At 41.6% G+C, this 21,014-nt stretch overlaps 1 protein-coding gene across 6 annotated transcripts in view; it reads left to right on the plus strand.

Annotated features, from left to right (window-relative positions):
- DLG1 (discs large MAGUK scaffold protein 1) overlaps positions 1 to 21,014 on the plus strand; it is a 285,441-nt gene that overhangs the window by 216,502 nt on the left and 47,925 nt on the right. For all 6 annotated transcript variants that reach the window (XM_081085333.1, XM_081085338.1, XM_081085334.1 and 3 more), the window contains one exon: positions 15,211 to 15,325. In XM_081085333.1, coding sequence (XP_080941459.1) covers positions 15,211 to 15,325 — 115 coding nt within the window. The remainder of the gene's footprint in view (positions 1 to 15,210; positions 15,326 to 21,014) is intronic.

The following is a 21,014-nucleotide window of genomic DNA, read 5'->3' on the forward strand; positions in this document are numbered from 1 at the left end:
TGTGGTTTGGTTTAAAAAAGTAGAGGAGCTATATTTGGGTAAAGCAATCTGCCTTCATAGCATCAGATAATGTGATAGTCTTTTGGTTTTAAAAGCTGTACAGAACTTGTGTTTCCATCCTCCTGCACCCCAAAACTTTCTAGTCCAGCCAAATAACTTGTCCAGCTCATTAAATAATAAGTAATTTAAAAGAAAATAAGCCAGTCAGAGAAAGACAAGTATCACATGATCTGCACTCATATGTGGAATCTAATGAACAAAATAAACTGATGAACAAAATAGATCCAGAGACATAGAAGCATGGAACAGACTGATGAATCTCAGAGGGGAAGGCAGGAGTGGGTGGGGAGAGATTACCCAAAGAACTTATATGCATATATGCATAACCCATGGACACTGACAATATTGTGGTGAAGGCCTAGGGGTGGGGGCCATTTCTGGGTGGAGAGGGGTCAATGGGGGAAAGATGGGGGACTTCTGTATACTTTCAACAATAAAAATAAATTTAAAAAATAAGTAAATAAATAAAAATTTAAAAATAAGTGACTGTCCTGGCATTCATACATAAATATTCATAAGAAAATGTGGAAACAGACAGCAAAACTTAGAAACAGGTAAAGGTTAGTCACACACAGACATGTATACACACCAAAAAAAAAAGTTGGCATAAATTAGATGAAATTTTTATCTTAATGGTTTGTGTGTGTGTGTGTTTTTAAATTTTTCTTTATTGTTGAAAGTATTACAGATACCCTTTGTTGTTTTTTCCCATCGACCCCACCCCCTTGATCTTAATGTTTTTAATAACTTATGTGTTTACTTATTTGAAAGTTGGAAAAGTAGAAATGTAAAAATAGATGTAGGAAAAGATGGCTTAAGAGATTAATTTTGAGCTTGCAGAACCCAGGAAAGAAGAAGGCAAACAAGTTATTTTACATTGGAATACAAAGACGCTGCAGAAAAATCAATAAGGGATATAAAGGATACAATACAATGTAAATAAAAAGAAACAAAAATAAAGCGAATTTTATAAGATACTAGGGGCCCAGTGCGCGAAATCGTACAAGACCCAGGACCCAGAGTCCTGTGGCCCAGTGGGACCCAGAAAGAGTCCCACTGCCACCTCCGCCACTGCCGCGGTAGGCGGGACCCAGAAAGAGTCCTGCTGCTTCGGGAGGCAGGACCCAGAAACCCATCTGCGCCTCTGGTCAAGTCCTCCAGAGTCAAGTCCCCGCCCACTCATGCACACCTCACCACACCCACAGCCCCATGCACACAGCCTCCTGCTGATGGGTCCTTACGGCATGATGGCGTGACAACCACAGGCTTTTTATGTAATAGATGAGAGAAAATATCAGCACTGGAAGACAGGCAATTACGTATATGTAACATATACATAATTAGACTTTCTGAGGAAAAGAAAAAGATTTTTAAAGAGGAGAATAAATGTTTGAAATTATAATGCATTCAAGAAAACTTTCTGAATTAAGAAGGAATTAATTTTTATATTTATAGAAAATTGATCAAAATTCAGACATATTCTAATTAATGTTTATCAAGGAAAAAAATCTTCACCCTGGCCGGTTTGGCTTAGTGGATAGAGCGTCAACCTTCAGACTGAAGGGTCCCGGGTTCAATTCCTGTCAAGGGCACCTGACTAGGTTGCGGGCTTGATCCCCAATGGGGGGTGTGTGGGAGGCTGCCAATCAATGATTCTCTCATCATTGATGTTTCTATCTCTCCCTTTCCCTTCCTCCCTGAAATCAATAAAAATATATTTAAAAAAGAAAAAAAAATCTTCTTGGAACCTGGGTAAAATATTGTTATAATAAGGGGGTGAGAATTGATTAATAGAAGAAAGAACTGCTCTAAAGCTTGGTGTGCATAGACCAGAACAAAGATGAATAGTTTTACTATTTTTCTATTTTTTGGCTTTTAACTAAGCTTAACGTACCCTTATGCACTAAACATACTTGCCACTGATGGTTGGCAATAGTGGGCTACCCTTTTCCTAGAGTAGTTATTGAATGGGCTCAGGAATCTCCCTTTCAGATTATCTTTTTCTATGCTTTTACTGTTTTTCTTTCTATCTTTTATTATTTTTTATTTCCATAATTTTCTATTAATGAGCCTTTCTAATTGATACTTTTTCTTTAGTTCATTTAAAAGTTTAAACTATTCTAATCTTGATGGAGGCATCTTTATATCAAGGAGTATTTTCATTTATGTTTCAATGGAGAGGTTGTATTGGACTAGTGGCTTTTTGTTTGTTTGTTTGTTTTTACAAGCATTTGTCATCTCATAGCCGTGATTTTCAACCAGTGTGCCACAAGAATTTTTAATACATGCAATACCTGACTATTTAGTCAGGGGCATGGACCTCTTTTTCCTTAGCTTGTCAAATTAAAAAATGACAACAGGTGGGAATCTTAGGGGAGGTCTCAGAACAGGGTTTCAGCAGAATATTCATCAGTTTTCTAGGTTTGCTCTTTCAGGGTCCATGGTCTCCACTGATTGGTCACTGTCATGGCAGGGGGTCATCTGCAAGAGAGAAATAAAAGCCTGTTATTCCCCAGTATCTTGAAAACCAGAACTCTTATGCAAGGAAATTCATACAGATATGATATAGATTAAGTAAAAACCTAATGTTCTAATTTTTATTTTTTAATATATTTTTATTGATTTCATAGAGGGGGAGAGAGATAGAAACATCAATGATGAGAGGGAATCAGTGATCAGCTGCCTCCTGCATGTCCCACACTAGGGATCAAGCCACAACCTGGGCATGTACCCTGACTGGGAATCGAACCGTGACCTCCTGGTTCATAGGTCGATGCTCAACCACTGAGCCACTCCGGCCAGGCCTAAATTTTAATTAGAAGAACCAGTATAAATTCATGACTCAGTTTATATTTTTACCTATATCTTCATCCATAAATCTATTTGTATTTTAGCTGTGTCTTTACAGATTAAAAGATTTTTCCGAGTTGTCAGTTGTTATACTAATCAGCCTACTAATGTTTATACTTTATATTTCCTATTATATTTTAAAGGACAATAAAAGAATGTTACATATTAATGTTGACTTTTGAAGAGTAACTTAACAATAATCATGCTTACTCTTTTTATTTTTAATTCTTACCCGAGGATATTTTTTACATTGATTCTTATGGGGGCGAGGAGGGGAGGCAATGAGAAACATCGCTGTGAGAGAGACACATCCATTGGTTGCCTCCTGCACACCCCGACCGAGCCAGAAATGTACCCTTTACTGGGGATTGAACCTGAGATCCTTCAGTGTAGGGGCCAACGCTTTAACCACTGAGCTTCACTGGCCAGGGCTAATCATGCTTACTCTTAACTCTTTTTGTTGTTAATCCTCGCTCGAGGAAACATCAGGGCTCCTGTCTTTTTAAACTATACAAACTCCCGGACCAGTTATTTGCTGTTGCTGTAAGACTAGTTTTATGAGAAAGTCTGAAGGGATCTAACCTATTTGTAAAATAGCTTTTTTGTAAAAGTAGAGAAAAAGATACTGTGTATAACCATGTAATTGCAGCATTTTTGAAAGAGTGCTTAAAGTTTTTATTATTACTAGATTTAGTAGTTTTTAATATCAGGATTTAAAATAGTCCATCTTCAAAAATCACACTTTTGTACCAAAAAAATCATTTTTGTAAAGAACCTTTTTTGCTTTTATTACGTAAAAACAATTGAAAGGTAGAAAGCTTATTCAGTGCTAATTTATAGAATCTATTCACAAAAGTGCTGGGGTCCAGCCCCAGCAGGTCCAGGGGTTCCCCATAGGTTTGGACAGAGTCGGCGAAGAAGGAATGACACGGAGGCAGCGTTCAGTTGATCAGCAGCCTAGCCAGGATCTCCAGCCAGGATCTCCAGCCCAGTTCTGGTCTGAATCTCCAGAGAGGTTCTGCTTAGGATCTCCAGCTAGGTTCTGTGTCCACGTCCTCTTGCTAGGTTCTCCAGCCAGGTTCTCCAGGTTCTCCAGCCAGGTTCTGTAGCCATATTTCCTCGCTAGGTTCTCCAGCCAGGTTCAGTCACCAGGTTCTAGTCAGGTTCTCTTGCCAATTTCTGTAGTCAGGTTCAGTCCAGGATCTTTTGCCATGTTCTCTCGCTAGGTTCTGTCTCTAGGTTCTGTTGCCAGTTTCTGTCCAGGATCTTTTGCCATGTTCTCTCCAGCGAAGTTCTTCTGTCTCTAGGTTCTGTGTAGGTTCTGTCTTCTTAATTCTGTCTTCTAAGTTCTGTGTTCTAAGTTCTGTGTCCTAAGTTCTGTGTCCTAAGTTCTGTCTTGTTACATCTGTATTTATACCAGTTGATTCCAATCCTATCAATCTCTATTACAAAGGTTAGGGCGTTTCTTATCTCCATTCCAGGGAGTAAAGATTATGTAGCTTAAGCATGATTGTTCGTAGTTAAAGTGATTAATTACCCGCCTGGCACTTAATTGAGGGGTTTTATTCCCTCCCTAACTTCAGGGGAAAATTCCTACCTGAGGAAACAACCTTTCTCAGAGAGGAGACCTTGGTTAAAACACATAGTGCCAAGAAGGTGAGCAAACATTTTAAGAACAGTATGCCATATATGCCAGGTCCTTTGAAACAGCAAGGATGGACCGGCTCCCGGCACAAAAGTACCTTTTCTTGCCCAGAGTACCTTATTCTTGGCTAAGTTGGTTGAGTGTGATCACATGCACCAGGAGGTCATGGTTCAATTCTTGGTTTGGGCACATGCCCAGGTTGTGGGCTCGATCCCCTATAGGGGGCATGTTGTAGTCAGTCAATCGATGTTTCTCTCTCATCAATATTTCTATCTCTCTCCTTCTCCCTTTCTTTCTCTGAAATCAATAAAAGCATACTTTTTAAAAAATTCTTCATCAGACTTAAAATCCCAAAACATTTTTAAAATGCCTTTTTCTGTTTGTTTTTTTTTATTTTATTTTTCAATTACAGTTGACATTCAGTCTTATTTTTTATTAGCTTTAGTACAGCATGGTATTTAGACATTTATGTTATTTATGAAGTGATCATCCTGATAATTCTAGTACCTACCTGGAACCACACATTTTTATTCCAATATTATTGACTGTATTCCCTATGCTGCACTTTCCATTCCTGTGACTATTTCGTAACTACCAATTTGTACTTCTTAATGCCTTCACCTTCTTTACTTAGCCTTCCAACACACACACACACACACCCTCCCATCATCTGGCAACCTTCCGTTTGTTCTCTGTATCTATGAGCCGGTTTCTGTTTTGTTTGTTCATTTATTATGGTATTTGCCTTTCTTACTCTGACTTATTTCACTTAGCATAATACCCTCTAAGTCCATCCATATTGTCCCAAACAGTAAGATTTCATTTTTTATGGCCAAGTAATATTCCATCTTCTTTATCCAGTCATCTATTAATGGGCACTTATGTTTCCATATCTTGACTATTGTAAATTATGCTGCAGTAAACAAAGGGGATGCATGTATCTTCTCAATTTAATGTTTTGGATTTCTTTAGATAAATACACAGAAGTGGAATTGCTCAGTTATAATGTAGTTCTTTTTAATTTTTTGAGGAACCTCCTTGCTGTTTTCCATAGTGACTGCACCAATCTGCATTCCTACCAATAATAGTGCATGAGGGTTTACACCCTCACCAACACTTGTTGTTTGTTGATATATTGATGATAGCCATTCTGATAGGTCTGAGGTGATACCTCATGGTTTTAATTTTCATTTCTCTGATGATCAGTGACATTGAGCATCTTTTCCCATGTCTATTCACCATCTGTATGTCCTCTTTGGAGAGGTGTCTATTCAGGTCCTCTGCCCACTTTTTTAAATTAAATTGTTTGTTTATTGATGTTGAATTATATTAGCTCTTTGTATATTTTGGATATTAACTTCTTATTAATGTATCATTGGTGAATATCTTCTTCCAATCTGTGGGTTGTCTTTTCATTTTGTTGATAGTTGTGTGTTGTTGTTTTTCTGTGCAAAAACTTGTGAGTTTGATGTAGTCCCATTTGTTTATTTTTCTTTTATTTTCCTTGCCCAAGGAGTTATATCAGAAAAAAAAATATTACTAAGAGAAATATCAAAGACTTTATTGCCTATGTTTTCTTCTTGGATTTTTTATGTTTTAGAGTCTTATATGTAAGTCTTTAATCCATTTTGAGTTTATTCTTGCGTATGGTGTAAGAAGGTGGTCTAGTTTCATCTTTTGCATGTATCTGTCCAATTTTCCCAACTTCATTTATTAAAAAGGCTATCTTTACCCCATTGTATGTTCTTGTCTCCTTTGTCATATATTCATTAGATTCCACATATGAGTGAGATCATGTGATATTCGTCTTTCTCTGACTGGCTTATTTCTCTTCCTTTGTCTTATATTAATTGACCACATAGGCATGAGTTTATTTCTGGGCTCTCTGTTCTATTCCATTGATCTGTTTTTTTACCAGTACCATGCTGTTTTGATTACTATAGTTTTGTGCTATAATTTGATATCAGGTATCGTGATACCTCCAACTTTTTTCTTCTTTCTCAAGACTGCTGTGGTTATTTGGGGTCTTTTGTGGTTTTATATAAATTTTAGGATTATTGTGATTCTGTGAAAAATGCCATTGGCATTTTGATGGACATTGCATTGAATCTGTTGATTGTTTTGGATAGTATGGACATTTTATCGATGTTTATACTATTTTTTTAATTTTTCTTTATTGATTATGGTATTACATATGTGTCTTTATCCCCCCCCCCACCCCCGCCCCCTCGCTCATGCCCTCATCCCCCTGGTGTCTATGTCCATTGGTTATGCTTATATGCGTGCATACAAGTCCTTTGGTTGATCTCTCCCTCTTACCCTCACCCTCCCCTACCTTCTCTCTGAGGTTTGATGGTCTGATCAATGCTTCTCTGTCTCTGGATCTGTTTTTGTTCATTAGTTTATGTTATTCATTATGTTCCACAAATGAGTGAGATCGTATGATATTTATCTTTCTCTGACTGACTTATTTCGCTAAGCATAATGCTCTCCAGTTCCATCCATGCTGTTGCAAATGGTAGGAGTTCCTTCCTTTTTACAGCAGCATAGTATTCCATCGTGTAGAAGTAACACAGTTTTTTAATCCACTCATCTGCTGATGGGCACTTAGGCTGTTTCCAAATCTTAGCTATTGTAAATTGTGCTACTGTGAATATAGGGGTGCATATATCCTTTCTGATTGGTGTTTTTAGTTTCTTGGGATATATTCCTAGAAGTGGGATCACTAGGTCAAATGGTAGTTCCATTTTTAGTTTTTTGAGGAAGCTCCATACTGTTCTCCACAGTGGCTGCACCAGTCTGCATTCCCACCAGCAGTGTACAAGGGTTTCCTTTTCTCCGCACCCTCGCCAGCACTTGTTTGTTGAGATAGCCATTCTGACAGGTGTGAGATGGTACCTCATTGTCGTTTTGATTTGCATCTCTCATATGATTAGTGACTTTGAGCATGTTTTCATACGTTTCTTAGCCTTCCTTGTGTTCTCTTTTGAAAAGTATCTATTGCCGAGACCGGTTTGGCTCAGTGGATAGAGCGTCGGCCTGCGGACTGAGGGGTCCCGGATTCGATTCCGGTCAAGGGCATGTACCTGGGTTGCGGGCATATCCCCAGTGGGGGATGTGCAGGAGGCAGCTGGTCGATGTTTCTCTCTCATCAATGTTTCTAACTCTCTATCCCTCTCCCTTCCTCTCTGTAAAAAATCAATAAAATATATTTTTTTAAAAAAATGATGAACTTCCATGGGAAGCTAAAAAAAAAAAAAAAAGGAAAAGAAAAGTATCTATTTAGGTCCGTTACCCATTTTTCGATTGGGTTGTTTATCTTTCTTTTGTTAAGTTGTATGAGTTCCCTGTAAATGTTGGAGATTAAACCCTTATCAGAGATAACATTGGCAAATATGTTCTCCCATGCAGTGGGCTTTCTTATTTTGTTGATGGTTTCTTTTGCTGTGTAGAAGCTTTTTATTTTGATGTAGTCCCATTTGTTTATTTTCTCTTTAGTTTCCATTGCCCTAGGAGCTTAATCAATAGAAGCATATACTGTGTTAAAAAATAGATAGTATAATAAGACATATACTATCTATTTTTTAACACAGTATATGCTTCCATTGATTTGTATCTTCTTCAGTTTCTTTCTTCGGTGTTTTATAATTTCCAAGTACAGGTCTTTTACACACTTGGTTAAATTTATTTCTCAATATGTTATTTTTATGCAATTATAAATGAAATTGTTTTCTTGATTTCCCTTTCTTATAGTTTATTATTGGTGTATAAAAATGCAACCAATTTCCAAATACTATATTTTTGTATCTTACTAAATTGTTTATCAGTTCTAATAGTTTTTTGGTGGAATCTTTAGGATTCTCTATACACCATTTCATGTCACCTGCAAATAATGACAGTTTTACTTCTTCCTTTCCAATTTGGATGCCTTTTATTTTTCTTGTCTGATTTTTTTGTGGCTAGGACTTCAAATACTATGTTGAATAAAAGTAGCGAAAGTAGACAAGTCTGTCTTGCTTGATCTTAAGGAAAACACTTTAGGTTTTCCCCCATTGAGTATGTTGTTAGCTGTGGATTCGTAATATATATGGACTTTATTATGTTCTCTCTATTTCCACTTTGCGAGAGTTTTTATTATAAACTGCAGGTCTCGTGCACGAATTCGTGTACGGGTGGGGTCGGGCCAGCCCGCCCCTATTGGGGCCAGTCAGGGCTGGGCCAGCCGGGGGAGGGGACGTGGGAGGTTGGCTGGCTTTCCCCGCCCCCGATCAGGGTGGAGGGGCCGATTGGGGCCGCAGTGCTCAGCAAAGCAGCCAGTTCCGGTCGTTCCGGTGTTCCAGTCACTTGGCTTTAATATATATAGATGGATACTGGGTTTTGTCAAGTGTCTAATGTCTTTCTGCATCTGTTAATATGATCATGATTTTAATCCTTCATTTTGTCTATGTGGTGTATCACAGTAATTGATTCATGAATATTGAACCAACCTTATAAGCCAGGAATAAATCCCACTTATTCATGGTGTATGATCTTTTTTATCTACTGCTGAATTCAGTTTACTAATACTTTGAGGATTTTTGCACATATGTTCATCAGGGATATTGGCCTGTAATTTGCTTTTTTGTAATGTCTTCAACTGGTTTTGTCAGTAGGATAATGCTGTCCTCATAAAATGAGCTTGGGAGTCTTCCCACTTCTTGAATTTTTTGGAATTATTTGCAAGGAATAGGTGTTAATTCTTCTTTGAATGTTTGAAAAAATTAACCTGTGAAGCCACCTGGTCTAGGACTTTGTTTGTTGGGAGATTTTTTTATTGCTGATTTAGTTTCATTGGTAGTAATCTGTCCATTCAGATTTTCTGTCTCTTCTTGATTTAATTTTGGAAGATTGTAGGTTTTTAAGACTATACAGTTTTTCCAGATTGTTCAATTTATTGGCATATAATTATTTATAATATTTTCTTATAATTCTTTTTGTTTTTGTCATATCAGTTGTCACTTCTGATTTTATTTATTTGGGTCCTCTCTCTTTTTCTTGATTGAGTCTGGTTAAAGGTTTATCTTTTCCAAGAACCAGCTCTTGGTTTCATTGATCTTTATTATTTTCTTCCTTCTCAATTTTATCTTTGTTCATTGTTCTTTTTCAAGTTCCTTTAGGTGTAAGGTTAGATTGTTTATTTGGGATTGTTCTTGTTTCTTGAGGTAGGCCTGTACTGCTATGAATTTCCCTTTAGGACTGCTTTCTCGGTGTCCTATAGATTTTTGGTGGTTGTGTTTTCATTTTCATTTGTTTCAAGTTATCTTCTGATTCCTTCCTTGATCTCACTGTTAGCCTTTTCATTGTTCTGTAACATGTTACTTAGCATCCATGCGTTTGTGTGGTTTTCAGGGGTTTTTTTCTTGTAGTTGATTTCTGTTTTCATACAATTGTGGTCAGAGAAGATGCTTGGTATACTTTCAGTCTTCTTAAATTTATTGAGACATGTTTTGTGGCTTAACATGTAGTCTATCCTAGAAAATGTTGTGCTCTTGAAAAGAATATATATTTTGCTGCTTTCAGGTAAAATACTCTAAAAAATATATAAATTAAATTTATTTGGTCTAATATGTTATTTAAGGCTGCTTTGTGTGCTAGGGTGAGGAACTGCGGCATGGAAGGGTTACGGAATGTGCTAGGGGGAGGGACTGAGGCATGGAAAGGTTACCAATTGTATTAGGGTCCGGGATCCTGGCCGAGAAAAATTGCTAGATTGTCTTAGAAAAACAGTATATTATGATTCACCCCAGCCAGGTATGACTCCGTTTACCTCCCCATTCGTACTTGTAAACTTTGTGTGAACCCTGCCAGTGCCAGGAAATGCTTTGTAGTGTTGCAGATAAAAGGCTTTGCTGTACCCTCCATCGGCACTATAAGCTGCGAGGCTCCCAGAAGGGGGAGGGACGCGGCTGTAGTCAGCTGGCCAGCTTAATAAAGGCTCCTAAATTTAAACTCTGAGTCGGTGGTCTATCTCTCTGATTGAACCCATAACACTTTGTCCTTCTTGAGTTTCTGTCTGGAAGATTCATCCATAGATGTCAATAGGGTGTTTAAGTCCCCTATTGTAACTGTATTATTGTCTATCTCTTTCTTTATGTCTATCAGTGTTTGCTTTATATATTTAGATGCTCTTGTGTTGGGAACATATATGTTTACAAGGGTTATATCCACTTGTTGGGTTGATATAATGGACTTTGTTTTAAAGTCTATTTTGTCTGATATAAGCATTGCTACCCCAACTTTTTTTGTTGTTTTGCATGGAATATTTTTCTCCATTTCCTTACTTTCATTTATGAGTCTTTCAATCTGAAGTGGGTCTCTTAAAGTAACTATTGATAGTATGCAGTTATCATCATTGTATTATTTATATTTATAATCTTTTTCTTCTTCCTATTCCTGCTCCTCCTCCTCTTCTTCTTTCTTCTTCTTTCCTCTTCTCTCCTATTCTCTCTTCTTCTCCTTCTTCTTCCTTCTTCCTTCTTCCTTCTTGCTTCTTCTTCTCCTTCTCCTTTCTTCTTTCTGCTTCTTGTCCCTTTAACATTTCTTGTAATACTGGTCGAGTAGCTTTTACTTATCTGGGAAGGTCTTTGTCTCTCCTTCAATTTTAAGTGAAAGCCTTTCTGGGTAGAGTAGTCTTTAGGTCCTTGCTTTTCATTTGTATCACTTTAACTATTTTGTGCCAATCCTTTCTGGCCTGAAAAGTTTCTATTGAGAAATCATCAGACGGTCTTAAGGGAGCTCCCTTGCAGGTAACTAACTGCTTTTTTCTTGCTGTTTGTAATATTTTCTCTGTGTCTGACCTTTGGTATTTTAATTTACAATGTATCTTAGTGTAGGTTTCTATGGGTCCATCTTGTTTGGGACTCTGCTCTTTATGGATTTGTATGTCTTTTTTCTTTGCCAGGTTAGGGAAGGTTCCAGTCATTATTTCTTTAAATAGGTTCTCAATCCTTTGTGCTCTTCTTCTGGTACCCCTATGATGTGAATGTTGTTATGTTTAACGTTACCCCAAAGGTCCCTTAAACTATCCTCATTTTTCTTTATTCTTTTTTCTTTTTGCTATTCTGATTGGGTATTATCTTCCAAATTGCTGATTTGATCTGCTGCTTGATCTAATCTGTTGTTGATTCCTTCTAGTGTATTCTTCATTTCTGACTGGTTCTTCTTTTATGATTTCTATATTATTTTTTATGCTTACTATCACTTTGTTAAAGTTCTCACTGAGTTCATTTATTCTTCATCTAAGGTCCTTGAGCATCCTTATGACCAGTGTTTTGAACACTATCTAGTAGATTGCTTTCCTCCATTTCATTAAGTTCTTTTGATGGATATTTCTCCTGTTCTTGTATTCTGGACATGTTTCTTTGTCTCCTCATTTTGACTACCTTTTACGTTTGTTTCTATGTATTAGGTGTATACTAGTATGCTACATCTCCCAGTCTTGGCAGAGTGGCATTCTGTTATAGATGTCCTGTGGAGCCCAGTGGCACAGTCTTCCTGATCACTTAGCAGGTGCTTTAGGAGTGTTTGTGTGGGTTGGGTATGCTCTCTGTTGTAGTTGGGCCTTGATTGCTATTGGCATGCCAGTGGGTAGAATTGAACCTCAGGCTAACTGACTGTAAGGATTGGCCACGGCCGTAGCGTACAAGCTACTGTACAGGGGCTGACTCCATGGAGTACGATTTGCCCCAGTGGGGTCTGTTGCCTGCCAAGATCTTATTTTAGGTGTGCTACTTGTGGAGCTAACCCAGTGGTGCTCTGTTGTGGTCTGATGCCAGCCAAGAAGTATGTTGGTTCTGGGGCCTCTTGGGAGGGACTTTATTGTTGGTCAATGTCAAATGCTACCTGTGACTGGCCCAGCGCTACTTATTAGGAGCTTCAAAATGATCTGCCATTGGTAACTGCCCGTGCTGAGCCCGGATGCTCATGGGAGGGAACACACTGAGAACCAAGGCTGGCTACCACCAGTACCAGGCCTGTGGTAGGTCTGCAAAAGGCCCCAGGCACCCCAAGACTTCCCATAAGGCTCAGCTGATGAGAGCCTGCGGTGGTATACAAGTTGGGTTGTTGGAGGATCTCAGGGAGTCACCAGTGTTAGCCCCAGATCTGAGCCTGAGGCCACTCAGCAAAAGTCTCAGGGTGCACCAAGGCCAGCTACCACCCACCTGGGGCCTGCAGACCTTTGCAGTAGGTCAAGGTCTCCAATAGTCATCAAGCTGGAACTAGTGGAATTCACCAGGCTAATGCAGATTCAGATTTGGCCATATGGAAGGAGGGCTCAACACAGCTGTCCCTCCAGCATTCACCCTGAAGCCATGCAGCAGTTTTTCTTTCTATGTGTCTGGCACCGCACCACCCACTGAACTGGACAGAATTCCTTGAGAGGTTTTAAGAGAGACTGCAAAGCAAACCCAGGCTTGTTGCTGCTCAAAGAGCCTCCAACCACATCTTGAATTGGCTACGATAGGGTCTCAGGGAGTCCTCAGGGTAGAGTCAGTACATTTCACCAGGCTAATGCAGATTCAGATTTGGCCATGTCGGGGGGAGGGCTTACCCCAGGAAATTCGATGCCCTTAGGCCATGCGGGATGGGGCTCAGCACAGAGACAATGGCAGCCATTCCTCCAGCCTTGTCCTAAAGCAGTGATGGCGAACCTTTTGAGCTCAGGCGTGTCAGCATTTTGAAAACCCTATCTTAACTCTGGTGCCGTGTCACATATAGAAATTTTTTGATATTTGCAACCATAGTAAAACAAAGATTTATATTTTGGATATTTATTTTATATATTTAAATGCCATTTAACAAAGAAAAATCAACCAAAACAATGAGTTCGCGTGTCACCTCTGACACACGTGTCATAGGTTCACCATCACTGTCCTAAAGCCACACTACTCAGTTTCTCCCTGTACATCTCTGGCACCTCCCTGAGCTTGACCAGAATTTCTCCAAAGTTTTTTAAGAAATACTGCAATGCAATTCTAGGCTGGTTGGTTCTGAGAGAGCCTCGATATGTACAAGTTGGGTTAGGGCAGAGGGTCTCAGGGAGTCATCAGGGTGGAGCTAATGGAGTTCACTAAGCCAGTGTAGATTTAGATTTGGCTGTGTGGTAGGAGGACTCAACACAGGGACAATGGCAGGATTCCCTCCAGCTCTTGCCCAGAAGCCACACAACTCAGTTTCTCCCTGTTTGTCTTTGGTGGACTTCCTCATTCTCTGTCTTCTTTGGAGCCGAGCCCATGGTGAGTACCTGTGAGCGAGAGTTTGTGCACTGGCCCTTTAAGAAGATGCCTGGGTTCCCAGCACCACTCTGTCTCATCTCAACAGATGGAATTCCCACTGATTATCACAGACAGATGTTATGTGGACTCCTCTTCCTGACACTGGTGTTCTGGGCTGGGGGACCAAGCATGGGGCCCAGTCCCCTCACTCCTCAGGGGAAACCTCTGTAGCTAAGATAACCCTCCAGATTCTCAAGCACCACACATGGGTGTGAGAGACAGCCCACTTCATTTCTCCGCCCCTCCTGCCAATCTCTACATGGCTGCTCCTTTATATTCTTAATTATAGGACTTCTGTTCAACTAGTCTTCAGATGGTTATCCAAGTTGCTTGTTCTGTAATTTAGTTGTAATTTTGAAGTGGTCATGTTGAGGGAGGAGGTGGGTGCAGTGACCACCTACTGTGCCTCTTAATCAGAACCTCCACAAAAATGCTTTCTTGTTATCTTGATTCTATTTATTTCCTCTGAGAAAACCAAGAAGTCATATGAAGCTACATGGAGATGTTCCAGCCAGTAGTACCAGATGAAATTCCAGATGACAGCCAATATCAACATATGGCCTTTTTTAGCTGACTATACCAAAATGTGAACAGAGAAGAAGAAGAAAAAAAAAAACTACAATAACATGGAAAGAAATCTATAAAAGAGATAGGACCCTTTAAGTTAAAAATAAAACTGTTTCTCATTTTTTTCCAGATGGCAGAAATTCTGCAAGTAAAAAAATTAAAAGGTTTCCATCATATTAAAAATACCTTAAATAAAAATGTTTTCTACTTCAGATTGTTTTTTGTGTCTTATTTGGGCATTTTGAAGATTTGTAAATTATAAAATGAGTTGAGGTAAATTTAACTTCATTTATCAGTTTTTAAGGCCTATTTTCCCCATATTATTGACCCTACACAAGTTCTATATTTAAGAATATAAGAATAACTGATTTCCTCACAGAGAAAAAGTCAGTAAACAAAGCATGTAGTATAAATTATTATAGGTTTCTTTTTTTTAAGTATAAAAATTATAATACGTTCTAATTTTTTTTTAATTTACAGTTAATAATGTAAGATTCATACTGGTATTTGATGCATGGAAATTGTCTTTTAATTGATTAAATGTGATATGAACTTTGAAATAACATATGTGAAAATTCAAATTCAGCCAGTACTAATTTATGGTACATTTAGAAGATTATTAATTTTTGAAATATGCATAATGGGGAAATTGTTACTCTCTTAACGTTCTAACCACCTTTAACCAATTATAGGTCAGATTACATATTTAATACTTTAAGTGGCTTAGTTTTTAGAATATAAAATTTAAATTTATTTCTCTTTTTCTTTCATCAGAATACAGTCGTTTTGAAGCCAAAATACATGACTTACGGGAGCAAATGATGAATAGTAGCATTAGTTCAGGATCAGGTTCTCTTCGAACAAGCCAAAAGCGATCCCTCTATGTCAGGTAATTTTTTTTTTTAATTCTAATTATGGCAAGTCTTAATTATTTATGCATGTAAATTCTTTCAGGATTTTCACAATTACTGATTTAGTTTTGCTATAGAAAAATAAATTGCAAACCAAGGAACATTTTTTTACGGTTGATTTCCTGATCTTTCAAGAATTGGAATATTGTTGTAATTTAATTAGTGATATTTATATAACCCCTTGAATAAAAATAGTAAAGAAAAACAAAATAAACATGGACAAAAAAAATTTTAAGGTCATTATTTTACTGAATCAGTATTGTAGCTTGATGTGTCATATCATCCAACACTAATATCCTATCTAATAAAAGAGAAACATGGTAATTGGCGTACGAACGCTACTCTTCCCATTGGCTAATCAGGGAGATATGCAAATTAACTGGCAGGCAAGATGGCGGCCGGCAGCCAGGCAGCTTGAAACTAACATGAGGCTTGCTTGTTTCAGTGACGGAGGACTCCAACGTTCCCCGCCCGCCGCTGCAGGCCTCTGAGCTGGCAGTTTGAAACATAGTTACAAAAATAGAAGCTAAACAAAAGCCCAGAAACCAGCTTTCAGCAAGCTGGGATCTCAGACTTGGAGTTGATACAGAGTTTCGATTGTAGAACCTAAACAAACCAGACACCTGCTTTCAGGAGCGGAGGCCTAATTGCTGGAGCCTCAGAGCTAAAGCTGGCCCAGAATTAAAAAAAAGAAAAGAAAAAAAGGAACGGTTGGGAGCTTCAGTCACCCCCAGCCTGAAAACAGCCCTCAGCCCCTCACCCAGACTGGCCAGGCACCCCAGTGGGGAACCCAACTCTTAAGGGTGTGTGACCAGATGCAAACAGCCATCATCCCCTCATCCAGGCTGGCCAGGCACCCCAGTGGGGACCCCCACCCTGATCCAGGATACCCTTCAGGGCAAACCAGCCAGCCCCACCCATGCACCAGGCCTCTATTCTATATAGTAAAAGGGTAATATGCCTCCCAGCACTGGGATCAGCAGAGCTGAGAGGCCTCCCGGCACTGGGATCAGCGTGACAGGGGGCAGTGCCCAAACCCCCTGATTGCCCTGTGGCTCTGTGTGTGACAGGGGGTGGGGCCACAACCTCCCTATCGGCCCTGCTCTGTTCCTGACAGGTGAAGGCACCCCAACCCCCTGATCGGCCCTGCTCTGTGCCTGATAGGGAGGAGCTCCCCAAACCCCTGATCTCCCTGCGGCTCTGTGTATGACAGGGTGCGGCGCCCCAACCCCCTCACCCCACGGGCCCTGCTCTGTGTGTGACGGGGTAGAGCCATAACCTCCCCATCGGCCCTGCCCTGAGTGTGACAGGGGACAGTGCCCCAACCCCCCAATCGGCCCTACCCTGAGCGTGACTGAGGGTGGCATCACAACCTCCCGATCCCCCTGCTCTGTGCATGACAGGGGGCGGCGCCCCAAACCCCCAATCGGCCCTACCCTGAGCGTGACTGAGGGTGGCATCGCAACCTCCCAATCCGCCCTGCTCTGTGCATGACAGGGGGCGGCGCCCCAACTCCCCAATTGGCCCTGCTCTGAGCCCGACCAGGGGCTGCACCTAGGGATTGGGCCTGCCCTCTGCCACCCGGGAGCAGGCCTAAGCCAGCAGGTCGTTATGTCCCGAGGGGTTCCAGACTGCGAGAGGTCACAGGCCGGGCTAAGGGACGCCCCCGACCCCCCCGAGTGCACAAATTTTTATGCACCGGGCCTCTAGTTTACTTATATTCTTTTATAATAAAACTAGAGGTCCGGTGCACAAAAATTTGTGCACTCGGGGGGTGGGGGGGTGGGGGGGCGTCCCTCAGCCCGGCCTGTGTCCTCTCCCAGTCTGGGACCCCTCGGAAGATAACGACCTGCTGGCTTAGGCCCGGGTGCAGCCCCTGGTCGGGCTCAGAGCAGGGCCAATTGGGGAGTTGGGGCGCCGCCCCCTGTCATGCACAGAGCAGGGCGGATCTGGAGGTTGCGATGCCACCCTCAGTCACGCTCAGGGTAGGGCCGATTGGGGGGTTGGGGCACCTCCCCCTGTCACACTCAAGGCAGGGTCGATGGGGAGGTTGTGGCGCCACCCGATCATGCACAGAGCAGTGCCAATCAGGGGGTTGGGGTTCTGCCCCCTGTCACTCACAGAGCAGGGCCTATCAGGGGGGTTGGGGAGCTCCCTCTGTCACGCACAGAGCAGGGCCCATCAGGGGGATTGGGGAGCTCCCCCCTGTAACGCACAGAGCAGGGCCCATCAGGGGTTGGGGCGCAGCCCTCTATCACCCACAGAGCAGGGCCGATCACGGTGTTCGGGCGCCGCCACTGTCACACTCAGGGCAGGGCCGATGGGGAGGTTATGGCTCTACCCCGTCACACACAGAGCAGGGCCCGTGTGGGGGGAGGGGGGTTGGGGCGCCGCACCCTTTCACACACAGAGCAGAGCCGATCAGGGGATTGGGGCGCCACACCCTGTCACACACAGAGCCGCAGGGTGATCAGGGGGTTGGGGAGATCCCCCCTATCAGGCACAGAGCAGGGCTGATCAGGGGCTTGGGGCACCTTCCCCTGTCACGAACAGAGCAGGGTGGATAGGAAGGTTGTGGCCCCGCCCCCTGTCACACACAGAGCCACAGGGCGATCAGGGGGTTTGGGCGCTGCCCCCTGTCACGCTGATCCCGGTGCCGGGAGGCCTCGCGGCTCCGCTGATCCCGGTGCTGGGAGGCATAGTACCCTTTTACTATATAGGGTAGAGGCCTGGTGCATGGGTGGGTGCCGGCTGGTTTGCCCTGAAGGGTGTCCTGGATCAGGGTGGGGGTCCCCACTGGGGTGCCTGGCCAGCCTGGGTGAGGGGATGATGGCTGTTTGCAGCTGGTCACACATCCTTCAGGGTGGGGGTCCCCACTGGGGTGCCTGGCCAGTCTGGGTGAGGGGCTGAGGGCTGTTTTCAGGCTGGGGGTGACTGAAGCTCCCAACCGTTCCTTTTTTTCTTTTCTTTTTTTTTATTCTGGGCCAGCATTAGCTTTGAGTCTTGGCTCCAGCTCTTAGGCCTCCGCTGCTGAAAGTAGGTTTCTGGCCTTTGCTTACAATGTTGCGATTCTGCTGGCTGAAGCCCGCGGACTAAAGCAGGTTTCTGGGGTTTTGTTTAGCTTCTATATTTGTTACATAGTTGCTTAGAGTTGCAGCTCAGAGGCCTGCAGCGGCGGGCGGGGAACGTTGGAGTCCTCCGTCACTGAAGCAAGCAAGCCTCATGTTAGTTTCAAGCTGCCTGGCTGCCGGCCACCATCTTGGCTGGCAGTTAATTTGCATATCTCCCTGATTAGCCAATGGGAAGGGTAGCGGTCGTACGCCAATTACCATGTTTCTCTTTTATTAGATAGGATATTCTCCATTTGAGTAATAATTACCTTGGCCATTTTTATAATAGCAAAGAGAGCATATATAAATAATAGCTTCAAATGTGAATAATAGCAGCAAAAGAGTACAGATTCAGGAAATTTCTACATGCATTTTTTTAAACACTTGGGAGAAAATTATTTTTCTATAACATAAGATTAATGTGGCAACATAAGTCTAATAATATTATATTGATACCATTAGTACATAAATTGTTCTTTTGCATTTCTTTGGCTAATGCAACAAATACAGATATCCTGTTTATTTGTATTTTGTATCCTTTTTTATTTTTTTATTTTTTATTTTTTTTTTAAATATATTTTATTGATTTTTTACAGAGAGAAAGGGAGAGGGATAGAGAGTTAGAAACATCGATGAGAGAGAAACATCGATCAGCTGCCTCCTGCACACCCCCTACTGGGGATGTGCCCACAACCAAGGTACATGCCCTTGACTGGAATCGAACCTGGGACCTTTCAGTCCGCAGGGCAACGCTCTATCCACTGAGCAAAACCAGCCAGGGCATGTATCCTTTTTTAGTATAGCCTTTACTTAGTATTTTATTATACTACCTAAGCCAGCAGTGGACACTGCCGCAGAGGCAGGAAAGGCTCCTGCCACCATCGCTGTGCTTACCAGCCATGAGCCGGGCTTCTGGCTAAGCAGCGCTCCCCCTGTGGTAGCACACTGACCACCAGGGGGCAGCTCCTGCATTGTGTGTCTTCCCCCTGGTGGTCAGTGTGCATCATAGCGACCAGTAGTTCTACCATTCGGTCAATTTTCATATTAGCCTTTTATTATATAGGAATTGTTTTAACTTTAGATTATTATTACAAGTAGTCTGTATTATTCTTTATAATTATTCTCTCATTTCTTTTGGTTATATTGGGGAGGCTATTGCTAATATGTTTTATTCTTCTTATGAGAAATGAGATATATGACATAAAATATACATGTATCCTGTATATGTTTGGGTATGTATAAATATATCAGTACAAACAAGCATGTACTCTATACTTGTTTATATATGATATGACTTATTGTCTCAAAGAATTTTATTCTATGATACATAATAAAAGAAGCTTTTTTCACTTTCTTCTCATGTTCTATTCCTACCCCTTTCATTCCTTCTACCCTGCCAATGATCTGGAATTCCTAAATGTATCAAATTGTTCTCTCTTTCCACTAATTCTAGCAGTACTTATTAAACTCTTCTGATCCAAAATTGTTAAAAGTATTTTATATGTAGATACCCACAAAAAATGTAAAGATATAGATTTGTGTTTATATTCTTTTTTCTTTTTCTCATCTATGTTTTCTAAGTTTAATGTAATTAACAGGTGTTACCTTTAATATCTGATTTAATAAAAACATAAAATTCAAAACATTAGGTTATATTTGTTTTAAGTACATTAATGAGCCATCTTCACTTTTTATTAATTTTTACTTTTAGAGAATACTTTATTTTTATTAATTATGTCAGATTTATAATGAAAAATAACTGCAACTGCCCTAACTGGTTTGCCTCAGTGGATAGAACGTCGGCCTGTGGACTGAAAGGTCCCAGGTTCGATTCCAGTCAAGGGCATGTACCTTGGTTGTGGGCACATCCCCAGTAGGAGTGTGCAGAAGGCAGCTGGTTGATGTTTCTCTCTCATCGATGTTTCTAACACTCTGTCCCTCTCCCTTCCTCTCTGTAAAAAATCAATAAAATATATTTTTTAAAAAAAAGAAAAGAAAAAGATAAATAACTGCGACCTCCCAGCAATCCCTAGAGTTTCATTCCCTAAAACAGTCATCCTCTGTTTTCCTAACAAACTCCCTTGCCTTTACCTCCAAATCTATATATATAAAAAGCCAGCAACCAGAACATAATGACCAGAACGACCGGTCGCTATGACGCCCATTGCGGCCAGAGAACCTGGCCTGATCAGGGGTGGGGCTGGCTGGCCAACCCCCTTGCAGCCCTTCCCCCCAGCCAGCCCCTCCCCCGATCGGCCCACCCAACCCTGATTGGCCCGCAGCCCCTCACCCCAGCCGGCCCCGCCTCTAATCGCCCCCCTACCCAAATAGGAGGTGGGGCCATCTGGCCAACCTCCTGTGGCCCCTCCCCCATCCAGCTCCACCCCCAATTGGCCCCCCCACTCCCATCAGGGCAAGGCTGGTGGCTACCGCCCACAGCCCCGTCCTCAGCTGGCCCTGCCCCTGATCGGCCCCCCTGCATACCAGTTTGGGCGGAGCCAGCTGGCCAACCTTCCACAGCCCCTCCCCTAGCCGCTGACCCCCAGTCAGCCCCTCC

This window comes from Myotis nattereri (assembly GCF_964212035.1).
Source record: "Myotis nattereri genome assembly, chromosome: 3".
Taxonomy (NCBI): Eukaryota; Metazoa; Chordata; class Mammalia; order Chiroptera; family Vespertilionidae; genus Myotis; species Myotis nattereri.